Source organism: Hemitrygon akajei, chromosome 17 (assembly GCF_048418815.1).
Source record: "Hemitrygon akajei chromosome 17, sHemAka1.3, whole genome shotgun sequence".
Taxonomy (NCBI): Eukaryota; Metazoa; Chordata; class Chondrichthyes; order Myliobatiformes; family Dasyatidae; genus Hemitrygon; species Hemitrygon akajei.
Genome location: NC_133140.1, coordinates 10013300 through 10031027, shown reverse-complemented (window position 1 = coordinate 10031027; position 17728 = coordinate 10013300). Strand labels below are relative to the sequence as shown.

The 17728-nt window shown below is 46.9% G+C and overlaps 1 protein-coding gene across 2 annotated transcripts in view; it reads left to right on the top strand.

Annotated features, from left to right (window-relative positions):
• Positions 1-17728, top strand: part of LOC140740469 (calretinin-like) — a 455595-nt gene that overhangs the window by 377498 nt on the left and 60369 nt on the right. Inside the window, exons 6-9 of one of the 2 annotated variants that reach the window (XM_073069645.1) lie at positions 3592-3669; positions 4044-4099; positions 13013-13052; positions 16662-16679. In XM_073069645.1, coding sequence (XP_072925746.1) covers positions 3592-3669; positions 4044-4099; positions 13013-13052; positions 16662-16679 — 192 coding nt within the window. The remainder of the gene's footprint in view (positions 1-3591; positions 3670-4043; positions 4100-13012; positions 13053-16661; positions 16680-17728) is intronic. The other variant, XM_073069646.1, reaches the window with a different exon arrangement.

The following is a 17728-nucleotide window of genomic DNA, read 5'->3' as shown; positions in this document are numbered from 1 at the left end:
TAAATAATAATCTGCCTGATTATTTCTTCTTCCAAAATGTACAACCGTACATTTCTCAACATTATATTTCATCTGTCATTTCTTTGCCCACTCTCCTAAACTGACTAAGTCACTCTGCAAACTTTCCGTTTCTTCAACACTTCCTGCTCCTCTATCTGTCTTGGTGTCATCTGCAACCTTAGCCACAAAACCATTTAATCCATAATCTAAATCATCGATCTACAATGTAAAAAGAAGAGGCCCCAACATCGACCCCTGCGGAACACCACTAGTAACCGGCAACCAACCAGAATAGGATCCCTGTATTCCCACTCTTTGCTTTCTGCCTATCAGCCAATGCACACCCATTCCAATATCCTTCCTGTAATTCCATGGGCCCTCATCTTATTAAGCAGCCTTTTATGCGGCACCTTATCAAAGGCCTTTTGAAAATCCAAATACACAACATCCATAGCCTCTCCCTGTCAATCTTATTTGAAATTACCTCAAAAAATTCCAATAGGTCGGTGAGGCAGGATCTTCCCTTCATGAAACCATGTTGGCTTGGGCCTATTTTGTCATGCACCTCGAGGTATTTCATAACCTCGTCCTTGAGGATCGACTCCAATAACTTTCCAACTACCGATGTCAGACTAATAGTTCTGTAATTTTCTTTTTGCTGCCTCCCTCCTTTCTTAAACAGTGGAACTACATTTGTGACCTTCCAGTCCTCTGGAATGATGCCAGAGTCTACTGATTCCTGGAAGATTATTTCCAATGCCTCCACAATCTCCAAAGCCACCTCCTTCAGAACCCATGGGTGCAGAGACTTATCTATCCTTAGTCCGTTTAGCTTCCCAAGCACTTTCTCTCTAGTAATCTTGACTGTACCTAATTCTATTCCCTGAGACCTCTGGCTATCAGGTATGTTGCTAATGTCTTCCACTGTGAAGACTGATGCAAAATACTCGTTTAGTTCCTTTGCCATCTCTTTGTTACCCATTGTAATTACTCCAGCATCATTTTCAATCGGTCCTATATCTACCCATGTCACTCTTTTACTCTTCGTATATTTAATAAAACTCTTAGTATCCTTTTTTATGTTAATTGCCAACTTCCTTTCATAATTCATCTTTTCTTTCCTAATGACTTTCTTAGTTTCCTTCTGTAAGTTTTTAAAAGTCGTCCAGTCCTCAGTTTTCCCACTAATTTTTGCTTTCTTGTACACCATCTCTTTTGCTTTTATTTTAGCCTTAACCTCTCTCGTTAGCCACATTTGTGCCATTTTTCCATTCATGATTTTCTTTTTTCTTGGAAAATATTTTTCCTGCACTTTCCTTATTTCTTGTAGGAATTTCATCAAATTTTGCTCTACTGTCCCTCCATCTAGCTTACTTTTCCAATCAACTTGGGCCAGTTCCTCTCTCATACCACTGTAATTTCCTTTGTTCTACTGAAATATTGATACGCTTGACACCAGCTTCTCCTTTTCAAATTTGAAACTGAACTCGATCATATTATGATCACTACTTCCAAGGGGTTCCATTACCTCTAGCTCCCTAATCGCCTCAGGTTCATTACACAGCACCCAATCCAAAACAGCCGATCCCCTGGTGGGCTTATGGACAAGCTGCTCCAGAAAGCCATCCCGTAGGCATTCTACAAACTCCCTCTCCTGAGATCCAGTATCTTCATGACTTTCCCAATCCACTTCCATATTAAAATCCCCCATAATTATCTTGACATTTTCCTTCTGACACGCTTTTTCTATTTCCAGCTGTAACTTGTAGTCCACATCCCAGCTGCTGTTTGGAGGCCCGTATATAACTGCTATTAGTGTCTTTTTACCCTTGCCATTTCTTAACTTGACCCATAGGGATTATACTTCTTCTGATCCTATGTCCCTTCTTTCTAGTGATTTGATATCATTGCTTACCATCAGGGCCACGCCACCCCCTCTACCTACCTTCCTATCTTTCCTATACACTGTGTATCCTTGGACATTCAGCTCCCAATCACATCCATCATTTAGCCATGACTTTGGAAGGGCAAACCAAGGTAGAATATACAAGGTAAATGGTAGGGCACTGAGGAGTGCAGTAGAACAGAGGGATCTGGGAATACAGATACAAAATTCCCTAAAAGTGGTGTCACAGGTAGATAGGGTAGTAAAGAGAGCTTTTGGTACATTGGCCTTTATAAATCAAAATATTGAGTATAAGAGTTGGAATGTTATGGTGAGGTTGTATAAGACATTGGTGAGGCCGAATTTGGAGTATTGTGTGCAGTTTTGGTCACCTAATTACAGGAAGGATATTAATAAGGCTGAAAGAGTGCAGAGAAGGTTTACAAGGATGTTGCCGGGACTTGAGAAACTGAGTTACAGAGAAAGGTTGAATAGGTTAGGACTTTATTCCCTGGAGCGTAGAAGAATGAGGGGAGATTGGATAGAGGTGTATAAAATTATGATGGGTATAGATAGAGTGAATGCAAGCAGGCTTTTTCCACTGAGGCTAGGGGAGAAAAAAACCAGAGGACATGGGTTAAGGGTGAAGGGGGAAAAGTTTAAAGGGAACATTGGGGGAGGGGCTTCTTCACACAGAGAGTGGTGGGAGTGTGGAATGAGCTGCCAGATGAAGTTGTAAATGCGGGCTCACTTTTAACATTTAAGAAAAACTTGAACAGGTACATTGTACAAGGCATTGGTAAGGCCGAATTTGGAGTATTGTGTACAGTTCTGGTCACCGAATTATAGGAAAGATATCAACGAAGTAGAGAGAGTACAGAGAAGATTTACCAAAATGATATCTGGGTTTCAGCACCTAAGTTACAGGGAAAGGCTGAACAAGTTAGGTCTTTATTCTTTGGAGCGTAGAAAGTTGAGGGGGGACTTGATAGAGGTATTTAAAATAATGAGGGGGATAGATCAAGTTGACATGGATATGCTTTTTCCATTGAGAGTAGGGGAGATTCAAACAAGAGGACATGAATTGAGAGTTAGGGGGCAAAAGTTTAAGGGTAACACGAGGGGGAATTTCTTTACTCAGACAGTGGTAACTGTGATAGATAGATAGATAGATAGATACTTTATTCATCCCCATGGGGAAATTCAACTTTTTTTCCAATGTGGTAGAGGCAGGTTTGGTATTGCCATTTAAAGTAAAATTGGATAGGTATATGGACAGGAAAGGAATGGAGGGTTATGGGCTGAGTGCAGGTAGGTGGGACTAGGTGAGAGTAAGCGTTCGGCATGGACTAGAAGGGCCGAGTTGGCCTGTCTCCGTGCTGTAATTGTTATATGGTTATACGTGGATGAGAGTTGTATGGAGGGATATGGTCTAGGTGCAGGTCAGTGGGACTAGGCAGAAAAATGGTTCGGCACAGCTAAGAAGGGCCAAAAGGCCTGTTTCTGTGCTGTAATGCTCTGTGGCTCTATGGTGGTGTGAGACTTCAGACTTCCATACCTCCTGAAGATGTTGAGAAATGTTAAAGAGGGCTGGGCTACCGGCCAGCCATGGTCTAGTTGGATGGTGCTGTAGAGCTGGGGGTAACCATTGACCTGCTCCTTTGCTATAATGTCAGCCAGCTAACTGAGGCCTTCTCTCTCCACAGAGCTTCCTGAGGGACCTGTTGAAGAAAGCCAACAGACACTATGATGACAAGAAACTGCAGGAGTACACACAGACGATAGTGAGTGGTGGCTGGGCGCAGGTTAATTCTGCCGACACTCCCACCTCTCCCCTGTCCCAGCTGGAGTTGTGGCAGCCGGGCACACCCGCAAACTCCCGTAGGCATAGTTCTTCATGAAGTACCCTGTTTCCTGATTCTCCCTCCCCTGCCCAACGTACCACACAGCCTACCACTCCCCTCCCCCGGTGACCACTCTCAAATCCCAATCCGCAGGGAACCACCTTGGCCAGTCGCAGTCCAGCCCGGCTATCGGCTGTGAGCTCCCCCAAGCCCGGCACTCTCTCCCTGCCGGAGGGTCACCACTCAGCCTCCAGGAACTGGTGTCAGCAGCACTGGAATCAGTCACCAGGCCTTTTGTTCTTCTTCCTTTGCAGCTGAAAATGTTTGACGCAAATGGCGATGGGAAGCTGGGGCTCTCAGAGATGGCACGGTGAGATGGCTCCTCAAGATCTGGCAGGCTGTCAGTGGAATGGGGGTGAGAATGGGAGGGTGTGTCTAGACCTGATGAGAAGTCTTCAAGGTCGGGTAAGATTCATCGTATCCTGTTGGTTAGTTTTCTGGGTTCACCTGACACCAAGAGTTTTTAAAGAACAGTCCAAGTTTATTGTCCTGTGCACAGCTACGGGTGTGTGCAGAGATGCAATGAAAACTGGCCTGCAGCAGCATCACAGGCACATGGAAACAGAGACAGCATGCTCACGAGAAAAGATTCAACAGGAATTATACAAACTGATAACAAAAGAGAAAACATTTCAAACAAAGAAGTGCATTGTAGGGTAAGGCACAAAGTATTATAATACCATGTCTTTGCACTGTACTGCTGCTGCAAATTAACAAGTGTTTTACTTATGTTGAGCGAGAGGTCTCAACCTGTCAAAAAAATGAGGCTGTTGGAAAGTTTGGGAGATTCAGAAGGTACACCAGTCACTGGGGGCTGCTGGATTTGAGGATGTTGGAGAGTTTGGGAGATTCAGAAGGTACACGAGTCACTAGGATCTGCTGGATTTGAGGATGTTGGAGAGTTTGGGAGATTCAGAAGGTACAAGAATCACTGGGATCTGCTGGATTTGAGGATGTTGGAGAGTTTGGGAGATTCAGAAGGTACAAGAATCACTGGGATCTGCTGGATTTGAGAATGTTGAAGAGTTTGGGAGATTCAGAAGGTACACAAGTCACTGGGATCTGCTGGATTTGAGGATGTTGGAGAGTTTGGGAGATTCAGAAGGTACAAGAATCACTGGGATCTGCTGGATTTGAGAATGTTGGAGAGTTTGGGAGATTCAGAAGGTACAGGAGTCACTGGGGGCTGCTGGATTTGAGGATGTTGGAGAGTTTGGGAGATTCAGAAGGTACACGAGTCACTGGGGGGCTGCTGGATTTGAGGATGTTGGAGAGTTTGGGAGATTCAGAAGGTACAAGAGTCACTGGGATCTGCTGGATTTGAGGATGTTGGAGAGTTTGGGAGATTCAGAAGGTACAAGAGTCACTGGGATCTGCTGGATTTGAGGATGTTGGAGAGTTTGGGTGATTCAGAAGGTACACCAGTCACTGGGATCTGCTGGATTTGAGAATGTTGGAGAGTTTGGGAGATTCAGAAGGTACACAAGTCACTGGGGGCTGCTGGATTTGAGGATGTTGGAGAGTTCGGGAGATTCAGAAGGTACACGAGTCACTGGGATCTGCTGGATTTGAGGATGTTGGAGAGTTTGGGAGATTCGGAAGGTACACAAGTCACTGGGGGCTGCTGGATTTGAGAATGTTGGAGAGTTTGGGAGATTCAGAAGGTACACGAGTCACTGGGATCTGCTGGATTTGAGGATGTTGGAGAGTTTGGGAGATTCAGAAGGTACAAGAATCACTGGGATCTGCTGGATTTGAGGATGTTGGAGAGTTTGGGAGATTCAGAAGGTACAAGAATCACTGGGATCTGCTGGATTTGAGAATGTTGGAGAGTTTGGGAGATTCAGAAGGTACAGGAGTCACTGGGGGCTGCTGGATTTGAGGATGTTGGAGAGTTTGGGAGATTCAGAAGGTACACGAGTCACTGGGATCTGCTGGATTTGAGGATGTTGGAGAGTTTGGGAGATTCGGAAGGTACACGAGTCACTGGGATCAGCTGGATTTGAGGATGTTGGAGTGTTTGGGAGATTCAGAAGGTACACGAGTCACTGGGATCAGCTGGATTTGAGAATGTTGGAGAGTTTGGGAGATTCAGAAGGTACACGAGTCACTGGGATCAGCTGGATTTGAGGATGTTGGAGAGTTTGGGTGATTCAGAAGGTACACGAGTCACTGGGGGATGCTGGATTTGAGGATGTTGGAGAGTTTGGGAGATTCAGAAGGTACACGAGTCACTGGGGGATGCTGGATTTGAGGATGTTGGAGAGTTTGGGAGATTCAGAAGGTACACGAGTCACTGGGATCTGCTGGATTTGAGGATGTTGGAGAGTTTGGGAGATTCGGAAGGTACACGAGTCACTGGGATCTACTGGATTTGAGGATGTTGGAGAGTTTGGGAGATTCAGAAGGTACACGAGTCACTGGGATCAGCTGGATTTGAGGATGTTGGAGAGTTTGGGTGATTCAGAAGGTACAAGAGTCACTGGGATCTGCTGGATTTGAGGATGTTGGAGAGTTTGGGAGATTCAGAAGGTACACAAGTCACTGGGGGCTGCTGGATTTGAGGCTGTTGGAGAGTTCGGGAGATTCAGAAGGTACACGAGTCACTGGGATCAGCTGGATTTGAGGATGTTGGAGAGTTTGGGAGATTCAGAAGGTACACCAGTCACTGGGGGCTGCTGGATTTGAGGCTGTTGGAGAGTTTGGGAGATTCAGAAGGTACACCAGTCACTGGGATCTGCTGGATTTGAGAATGTTGGAGAGTTTGGGAGATTCAGAAGGTACACCAGTCACTGGGATCAGCTGGATTTGAGGATGTTGGAGAGTTTGGGAGATTCGGAAGGTACACCAGTCACTGGGATCAGCTGGATTTGAGGATGTTGGAGAGTTTGGGAGATTCGGAAGGTACACGAGTCACTGGGATCATCTGGGTTTGAGGATGTTGGAGAGTTTGGGAGATTCAGAAGGTACACAAGTCACTGGGGGCTGCTGGATTTGTGGATGTTGGAGAGTTTGGGAGATTCAGAAGGTACAAGAATCACTGGGATCTGCTGGATTTGAGGATGTTGGAGAGTTTGGGAGATTCAGAAGGTACACGAGTCACTGGGATCAGCTGGATTTGAGGATGTTGGAGAGTTTGGGAGGTTCAGAAGGTACACGAGTCACTGGGATCTGCTGGATTTGAGGATGTTGGAGAGTTTGGGAGATTCAGAAGGTACACGAGTCACTGGGATCAGCTGGATTTGAGGATGTTGGAGAGTTTGGGAGGTTCAGAAGGTACACGAGTCACTGGGATCTGCTGGATTTGAGGATGTTGGAGAGTTTGGGAGATTCAGAAGGTACACGAGTCACTGGGATCAGCTGGGTTTGAGGATCTTGGAGAGTTTGGGAGATTCGGAAGGTACACGAGTCACTGGGATCTGCTGGATTTGAGAATGTTGGAGAGTTTGGGAGATTCGGAAGGTACAAGAGTCACTGGGATCTGCTGGATTTGAGAATGTTGGAGAGTTTGGGCGATTTGGAAGGTACACAAGTCACTGGGGGTTGCTGGATTTGAGGATGTTGGAGAGTTTGGGAGGTTCAGAAGGTACACGAGTCACTGGGATCAGCTGGATTTGAGGATGTTGGAGAGTTTGGGAGATTCAGAAGGTACACAAGTCACTGGGGGCTGCTGGATTTGAGGATGTTGGAGAGTTCGGGAGATTCAGAAGGTACACGAGTCACTGGGATCTGCTGGATTTGAGGATGTTGGAGAGTTTGGGAGGTTCAGAAGGTACACGAGTCACTGGGATCTGCTGGATTTGAGGATGTTGGAGAGTTTGGGAGGTTCAGAAGGTACACGAGTTACTGAGATCTGCTGGATTTGAGGATGTTGGAGAGTTTGGGAGATTCGAAAGGTACACGAGTCACTGGGGGCTGCTGGATTTGAGAATGTTGGAGAGTTTGGGAGATTCAGAAGGTACACAAGTCACTGGGGGATGCTGGATTTGAGGATGTTGGAGAGTTTGGGAGATTCAGAAGGTACACGAGTCACTGGGGGCTGCTGGATTTGAGAATGTTGGAGAGTTTGGGAGATTCAGAAGGTACACAAGTCACTGGGATCTGCTGGATTTGAGGATGTTGGAGAGTTTGGGAGATTCGGAAGGTACACGAGTCACTGGGGGCTGCTGGATTTGAGAATGTTGGAGAGTTTGGGAGATTCGGAAGGTACACGAGTCACTGGGATCAGCTGGATTTGAGGATGTTGGAGAGTTTGGGAGATTCAGAAGGTACACGATTCACTGGGATCTGCTGGATTTGAGGATGTTGGAGAGTTTGGGAGATTCGGAAGGTACACGAGTCACTGGGATCAGCTGGATTTGAGGATGTTGGAGAGTTTGGGAGATTTGGAAGGTACACAAGTCACTGGGGGCTGCTGGATTTGAGGATGTTGGAGAGTTTGGGAGATTCAGAAGTTACACGAGTCACTGGGATCTGCTGGATTTGAGGATGTTGGAGAGTTTGGGAGATTCAGAAGGTACACGAGTCACTGGGATCAGCTGGGTTTGAGGATGTTGGAGAGTTTGGGAGATTCGGAAGGTACACGAGTCTCTGGGGGCTGCTGGATTTGAGGATGTTGGAGAGTTTGGGAGATTCAGAAGGTACACGAGTCACTGGGGACTGCTGGATTTGAGGATGTTGGAGAGTTTGGGAGATTCAGAAGGTACAAGAGTCACTGGGATCTGCTGGATTTGAGGATGTTGGAGAGTTTGGGAGATTCAGAAGGTACAAGAGTCACTGGGATCTGCTGGATTTGAGGATGTTGGAGAGTTTGGGAGATTCGGAAGGTACACAAGTCACTGGGGGCTGCTGGATTTGAGAATGTTGGAGAGTTTGGGAGATTCAGAAGGTACACGAGTCACTGGGATCTGCTGGATTTGAGGATGTTGGAGAGTTTGGGAGATTCAGAAGGTACACGAGTCACTGGGATCAGCTGGATTTGAGGATGTTGGAGAGTTTGGGAGATTCAGAAGGTACACAAGTCACTGGGGGCTGCTGGATTTGAGAATGTTGGAGAGTTTGGGCGATTTGGAAGGTACACAAGTCACTGGGGGATGCTGGATTTGAGGATGTTGGAGAGTTTGGGAGATTCAGAAGGTACACGAGTCACTGGGATCAGCTGGATTTGAGGATGTTGGAGAGTTTGGGAGATTCAGAAGGTACACGAGTCACTGGGGGCTGCTGGATTTGAGGATGTTGGAGAGTTTGGGAGATTCAGAAGGTACACGAGTCACTGGGGGCTGCTGGATTTGAGGATGTTGGAGAGTTTGGGAGATTCAGAAGGTACAAGAATCACTGGGGGGATGCTGGATTTGAGGATGTTGGAGAGTTTGGGAGATTCAGAAGGTACAAGAATCACTGGGATCTGCTGGGTTTGAGAATGTTGGAGAGTTTGGGCGATTCAGAAGGTACACAAGTCACTGGGGGCTGCTGGATTTGAGGATGTTGGAGAGTTTGGGAGATTCGGAAGGTACACGAGTCACTGGGGACTGCTGGATTTGAGAATGTTGGAGAGTTTGGGCGATTCAGAAGGTACACAAGTCACTGGGGGCTGCTGGATTTGAGAATGTTGGAGAGTTTGGGAGATTCAGAAGGTACACGATTCACTGGGATCTGCTGGATTTGAGGATGTTGGAGAGTTTGGGAGATTCGGAAGGTACACGAGTCACTGGGATCAGCTGGATTTGAGGATGTTGGAGAGTTTGGGAGATTTGGAAGGTACACAAGTCACTGGGGGCTGCTGGATTTGAGGATGTTGGAGAGTTTGGGAGATTCAGAAGTTACACGAGTCACTGGGATCTGCTGGATTTGAGGATGTTGGAGAGTTTGGGAGATTCAGAAGGTACACGAGTCACTGGGATCAGCTGGGTTTGAGGATGTTGGAGAGTTTGGGAGATTCGGAAGGTACACGAGTCTCTGGGGGCTGCTGGATTTGAGGATGTTGGAGAGTTTGGGAGATTCAGAAGGTACACGAGTCACTGGGGACTGCTGGATTTGAGGATGTTGGAGAGTTTGGGAGATTCAGAAGGTACAAGAGTCACTGGGATCTGCTGGATTTGAGGATGTTGGAGAGTTTGGGAGATTCAGAAGGTACAAGAGTCACTGGGATCTGCTGGATTTGAGGATGTTGGAGAGTTTGGGAGATTCGGAAGGTACACAAGTCACTGGGGGCTGCTGGATTTGAGAATGTTGGAGAGTTTGGGAGATTCAGAAGGTACACGAGTCACTGGGATCTGCTGGATTTGAGGATGTTGGAGAGTTTGGGAGATTCAGAAGGTACACGAGTCACTGGGATCAGCTGGATTTGAGGATGTTGGAGAGTTTGGGAGATTCAGAAGGTACACAAGTCACTGGGGGCTGCTGGATTTGAGAATGTTGGAGAGTTTGGGCGATTTGGAAGGTACACAAGTCACTGGGGGATGCTGGATTTGAGGATGTTGGAGAGTTTGGGAGATTCAGAAGGTACACGAGTCACTGGGATCAGCTGGATTTGAGGATGTTGGAGAGTTTGGGAGATTCAGAAGGTACACGAGTCACTGGGGGCTGCTGGATTTGAGGATGTTGGAGAGTTTGGGAGATTCAGAAGGTACACGAGTCACTGGGGGCTGCTGGATTTGAGGATGTTGGAGAGTTTGGGAGATTCAGAAGGTACAAGAATCACTGGGGGGATGCTGGATTTGAGGATGTTGGAGAGTTTGGGAGATTCAGAAGGTACAAGAATCACTGGGATCTGCTGGGTTTGAGAATGTTGGAGAGTTTGGGCGATTCAGAAGGTACACAAGTCACTGGGGGCTGCTGGATTTGAGGATGTTGGAGAGTTTGGGAGATTCGGAAGGTACACGAGTCACTGGGGACTGCTGGATTTGAGAATGTTGGAGAGTTTGGGCGATTCAGAAGGTACACAAGTCACTGGGGGCTGCTGGATTTGAGAATGTTGGAGAGTTTGGGAGATTCAGAAGGTACAAGAATCACTGGGGGGATGCTGGATTTGAGGATGTTGGAGAGTTTGGGAGATTCAGAAGGTACAAGAGTCACTGGGATCTGCTGGATTTGAGGATGTTGGAGAGTTTGGGAGATTCGGAAGGTACACGAGTCACTGGGGACTGCTGGATTTGAGAATGTTGGAGAGTTTGGGCGATTCAGAAGGTACACAAGTCACTGGGGGGCTGCTGGATTTGAGAATGTTGGAGAGTTTGGGAGATTCAGAAGGTACAAGAATCACTGGGGGGATGCTGGATTTGAGGATGTTGGAGAGTTTGGGAGATTCAGAAGGTACAAGAGTCACTGGGATCTGCTGGATTTGAGGATGTTGGAGAGTTTGGGCGATTCAGAAGGTACACGAGTCACTGGGATCTGCTGGATTTGAGGATGTTGGAGAGTTTGGGAGATTCAGAAGTTACAAGAGTCACTGGGATCTGCTGGATTTGAGGATGTTGGAGAGTTTGGGAGATTCAGTAGGTACACGAGTCACTGGGATCAGCTGGATTTGAGGATGTTGGAGAGTTTGGGAGATTCAGAAGGTACAAGAGTCACTGGGATCTGCTGGATTTGAGGATGTTGGAGAGTTTGGGCGATTCAGAAGGTACACGAGTCACTGGGATCTGCTGGATTTGAGGATGTTGGAGAGTTTGGGAGATTCAGAAGGTACACGAGTCACTGGGGGATGCTGGATTTGAGGATGTTGGAGAGTTTGGGAGATTCAGAAGGTACACGAGTCACTGGGATCTGCTGGATTTGAGGATGTTGGAGAGTTTGGGAGATTCAGAAGTTACAAGAGTCACTGGGATCTGCTGGATTTGAGGGTGTTGGAGAGTTTGGGAGATTCAGAAGGTACACGAGTCACTGGGATCTACTGGATTTGAGGATGTTGGAGAGTTTGGGAGATTCGGAAGGTACAAGAGTCACTGGGATCAGCTGGATTTGAGGATGTTGGAGAGTTTGGGTGATTCAGAAGGTACAAGAGTCACTGGGATCTGCTGGATTTGAGGATGTTGGAGAGTTTGGGAGATTCAGAAGGTACACGAGTCACTGGGATCTGCTGGATTTGAGAATGTTGGAGAGTTTGGGAGATTCAGAAGGTACAAGAATCACTGGGATCTGCTGGATTTGAGAATGTTGGAGAGTTTGGGCGATTCAGAAGGTACACAAGTCACTGGGGGCTGCTGGATTTGAGGATGTTGGAGTGTTTGGGAGATTCAGAAGGTACACGAGTCACTGGGATCAGCTGGATTTGAGGATGTTGGAGAGTTTGGGAGATTCGGAAGGTACACGAGTCACTGGGGGCTGCTGGATTTGAGGATGTTGGAGAGTTTGGGAGATTCAGAAGGTACAAGAATCACTGGGGGGATGCTGGATTTGAGGATGTTGGAGAGTTTGGGAGATTCAGAAGGTACACGAGTCACTGGGGGCTGCTGGATTTGAGGATGTTGGAGAGTTTGGGAGATTCAGAAGGTACAAGAATCACTGGGATCTGCTGGATTTGAGGATGTTGGAGAGTTTGGGAGATTCAGAAGGTACAAGAGTCACTGGGGGCTGCTGGATTTGAGGATGTTGGAGAGTTTGGGAGATTCAGAAGGTACAGGAGTCACTGGGGGGCTGCTGGATTTGAATACAGGAGATCTCAGCATTCAATCCAGATTTGTTTTGGCACTATCCATCCATGCCAGGGGGTGCTGAGGGTGAGAACTGCCCTTTGGAATCTGGCTCTAGCATTTGAAGACTCAGCTCATCATCTACAGTGACTTTACCGACAGCTACTTCAGAAAAAAGAGATGATTGAGTTGGCATCATATCAACATTTGCTGTGTAAAGCTGGTCATGTTATGTTGGTTTTTTCACCCTGTAGTAGTGCTGATCTTTTGTTGTTAATGGCAAAGTGTACAGAACCTCCCCAGCTTATGGCTGGCTTCTGTTCCTGTGAACTGTTTGTATCCTGTACAATTTGCAAGTCAGGTACACCATCATGAACTGAGTTTCCACCTGTAAGAGGTGCCTGCAGGGATGGATCAGTAAATCCATCCCTAGCCATCCCACCGATAGCACAAATATATGTTGGTGTGTACAGACTGCAGATAGGGCATCGGTAAACTGGGGAGGTCCTTTATTATATAAATGTGACTGATATTTTGGAATCAAACACCAGTATATCTTTTTAAGACTGATTCTTTCTTTTTACTCCCTTTAGCCTATTACCTGTTCAAGAAAATTTTTTGCTAAGGTTCCAGGTAAGTGTGCTGAACTCTTTCCTCCATCTCTCCTCCCTCTCACTGAAGTCAATAACTTGCTGAGTGCACAGTGCCAGCCAGCTGGAACGCCATCTGGTGTTCACCCAGCCTTCATCTGTATGCCAGTGCTGTCTGCCCTGTCCCTTCGCAGAGCCCACTCATACCCAGTTGCCAGCACTAGACAGCAGTTGCCCCCAGCAGTCTTCAGCATTCAGTGTTGTCACCCCTACACCCTTCTGAGGTCTCCTAACTAAACATGGGTCAGAGAATTAACTCGGAATCTCCCGCCTCGGTTGGTTCATTTCAGAGAAACCCTGCAGTCCATTTACTTGATGGGCTACCATGGAGCATGTACCATTCCGGTTCCACGTGACAGGCCATAGAAATGACGTGGTGTACCTTGGGCACCGTTCCTCAATGACTGTCCAGTGGGCCTATGAAGTGCTTCTGACCAGGACTCCCGACAGTTCGAAACTCTTCAGCACCACTGCTGCTTGCTGCATTTCAGCTCCCATCTTCCCTTCAGCCCAACAACCTCTGCCTAGGATTCCTCAGTGACTTTTACTGGTCAGTTTGTGTCCTCAGCTTCTTGACCCATCAGCCTTTCGCAGCACACCACCGGCCCTTCGTAACCATGACGCAGGAGCAGAATTGGGCTATTCGGGCTGTTTAACCTGCTCTGCCATTCGAGCACAGCTGATTTATTACCCCTCTCAACCCCATTCCCCTGCCTTCTTCCTGTAACCTTTGATGCCCTGACTAGTCAAAAACCTACCGCCCTCCGCTTTAAATATACCCAGAGACTTGGACTCCACAGCCAGCTGTGGCAATGAGTGTCAGAGATTCACCACCTTCTGGCTGAAGGAATTCCTCCTCATCTCTCTTCTAAAGAGATGTCCTTGTATTCTGAGTCTGTGCTCTCTGGTCCTAGACTTCCCCACTGTAGGAAACATCCATTCCACATCCACTCTATCGCGGCCTTTCAACATACTATAGGTTTCAATGAGATTCCCACTCATTCTTCTAAAAGGCCCCAGAGCCATCAAACACTCCTTGTACATTAACCCTTTCATTTCCCAGAATCATCCTCGTGAACCTCCTCCGGTCTCTCTCCAGTGCCAGCACATGCTTTATTAGATATGGGGCCCAGATCTGCTCACAGTACTGCAAGTACAGTCATGGTATTGTCCAGTTCTTTGTTCAAACCTCTGACCCCAATACAGCTGGGGTATCTTGTTTAGGGTCAGCGGTTTGCATCATCCTTGGCTGCCTCTCACCTACGCACAGCGCCTCAGCGACTTTAGCAAGGCGCTGGTCAGCTTTCAGGCACCAACCGGGGAGCTTTCTTGATTCCATCACTTGCGCTGGGTAGGCAACCCGCTAAAGTCAGGTTGAAGAGCAATTGGAATGTCCTACAGTTAAACACCGCAGTGTAAGGATGTTCGAAGGCTGTGCCTCTGATTCTCCTCGCTGGGGTGAAGGTGTTGCTGGGCTGACTTGGACTCACTTTAATCCTGGTTTCAGATTAGCGTAACAAGGACTACTCCACTGTAACCACCCTCGTTACCTCCGTGTTCAGCTTTCCTTCCCCAGTCTGTGCAGGCCTCTGCTCTAGAGTCGGGTATCTAACTTCTGGTCCGAGCCTCCTACTGCTTTTGCCACTGTATTTATTTTTTATTTTCACATTTCTACATGATCATCCTGACCCATTTCCTGGCACTGCGTTTGAGCACAGCTAGTCCTGGGTGCCTTGTGCATCCTCACCCACCAGCCTCCTTTCACCTCTCACTCCCTCCTCAATCACCACGTGCTCTCAAGCTTTGCCATTTCACCAGCTCTCTACCATAATCTTCATCGGAGCCTTCTGTCACCACTCCCAGCTCCCTTAAAACCACTGGCTGCCTTGGGTTCCACAGTGTAATGGTTTCCTATCTCAAAGGCGAGTCCAATGTCCACCAGAGGCAGCAGGTTGTTTATGTCTGTACGTTGTTTTGTGTCTGTTCAATGTCTCTGCTGTGTTCCATTTACTTTTGTTACTTTTACTTCCATCTAGAAGAGGATGTCTGTGCTGGGAAATGAAACCCGTCCCCATTTTGCAGCTGGTGACAGATACTGGCTCTGCTTTGTCTCTGATGCCCACAAAAGTCTGCCTCACTCTGCAGGGTATCCAGGTGGCACAACTGGCAGGCTGCTGCCTCAGCTCAGAGCCCTAGTTCAGTCCTGACCGTTGGCACTGTCCGTGTGGAGTTCACACGCTCTCCCTGCTGTTGTGTGGACTCCAGCTTCCTCCCAAAGAGACGTGCGGGTTGGTAGCTTGAGAATCCACTGGAAATTGCCCTTATTGAGTAGGTGAGTGGTAGAAATGAGGGCTATCACCTCCCCTTCCACCTACTTTCTTATTCTGGTATCTGGCCTCTTCCTTTCCAGCCCTGGTGAAGGGTCTTGGCCCAAAGCATCAACTGTTTATTCCCCTTCAGAGATGCTGCCTAACCTGCTGAGTTCCTCCAGCATTTTGTGCGTGTTACTATAGATTTCCAGCATCTGTAGAATTTCTTACGTCTAAGATTAATTTGAAAGTGGATTTAATTAGAGTTGATTTAAAAGGATGTGTTAGCCTGCTCATAACACATTCTTTTAAATCAACCATATTCAAATCAACTTTTGGATAAGAAGAGATAGTTTCTATTAGATGTGGAGTCTTGGACCGGGGCAGAGACTAAAAGCCGGTTCTTCTAGGAATGAAGTTGGGAAGACACTTCCACAGGCAGAGGTATGAAGCTTTCAAACTGGTGTGCAACTGGCTTGCAACAGCGCCACAGACACAGACAGCACACAGAATATAAATTGTCCTTAAAATGATACCAGACAGTGTAAAACTAAAGACTGCAAAATGAAGAATAAGCAGACACAAAGTCTGTGTGCGGTCCATCACTTGGTCCGTAGTGCTCTGTTGCTGAGGTGATGCCAGTTTTAGTGCATAAACTGCAGAATTACGCATTGGTTGGAGATCTGGGGCTGGTGGGCTTTTGCTAAGCAGACTGAAAGAAAGCTGTGTGGTAAAGTTAGGCCAAAAGTTAGCAGGAAACTCTTAACGGGCTTGAGAGGCTGTGGAGTCTCCCCCTTTTCCTCTGCCCCTGCTCTGACGGTGGCTCAGTTTGATGAGCTATTCTCCAACTAATGGGGAAACGGCTGTTGTGATCGAGTCTGGACTATGCCACTGTAGCTCTTCCATCCATGGTGTCAGAATTCCTGTAAATTTAGAGACGGTGGTCTCCTCATGTCGCTGGTTTCCTGAAAGTGTGTCATGTCCACTAAAGAGTCTGTGCAGACTCGAGCTGCACCAAATGGCGGTGAGAGAGGAGCAGACGTGGTCAGAAGCACGCCAGAAGGGTCACTGCCGGGGGAGCCTCGGCCTATACCTGCCCTCTGTGACAGACGCTCCAGCAGACAGTGTTTCATTTCCCAGCACCAACTTCCCACACATTTATAAAAACACAGAACATTTAGAGTAATTAATTAACTTGTTTCCATCATGAAGGACAAAGCTATTTACAGGTTAAACTTAAATGACATGCGTGAAAGATTGATGAAGTTCTATTTTACTCTCAGGATGACAGAGGATCAAAGGTAAGTTTCAGTGCTAAGGTGATTTTAATTTCACTTACAACATTCCATATTAACAACTGATGTCACCAGAGTTGCAGTGTTTGTGTTTGAGTTTTTGTTTTCATGAATATCTCTGTTTTACTGTGTGTTCATGTGTTCATGAATCGAAGAAAAGTTGTTGATAATTTGCAAGCTGCATAGCCAGATCAACAAATTTAGCCTTTTTATAACGTTCTTCGCTGCCCCACTTTCCATCGTCCCCCAGACCCCTGCCCCACTTCCCATCATCCCCAGACCACTGCCCCACTTCCCATCATCCCCAGACCACTGACCCAACTCCCAACATCCCCCAGACCCCTGCCCATCTCTCAAATTCCCCCGTACCCCTACCCCACTTCCCATCATTCCCCAGACCCCTGCCCCATCTTCCCTCATTCCCTCAGCCACTCTGCAGGTCTATTTCTATTCACTTCTATCTTCCCTGTACTTTTATCCTGTTTCTATTCATCCTTGCGGCTCTTAATTCACTCCTATCCAATATTTCAATCTTTTGTTCATCCAACCCCCCCCCCCCCCCCACTACTCTGTTTTTGAAGCCATGGGCCATTGTATGCTTGTTTGCTGGACCTCTGCCCACTCCACCTGATTCACCCTCAAGACTTGGAACAGAATTAGTGTTTCACTTGGCCTCCTATGTCTCAGTCCATCTTCCCCCTCCCTTTCCAGGGATCTGCCCCCTCACATCTCACCCCATTAAACTTCAACGTGATTTTAATGAGTCTCAATTTCCTTTGCTTTCCTTTCACTTCTCTATAAGCCTGCATCTCTTCATCTTTTGTGATGCTTGTTAGGTAAATTCAAGTGTGCGGTAGCAAAATCTTAATGGGAAGAAAGTTTAGCTCTGAAGAAACATTTTTAGGTACAACTAATAATAAATGTAACATCCTGCTATTGTGACTTCTATTATTCATAAAACATTAATGGAGAGACCAGAAATCTCATACGGAACCGATTACTTATGACAAATCTTTAACCATGCGATGCATCGTCCTTATAAAATTCTAGACAGT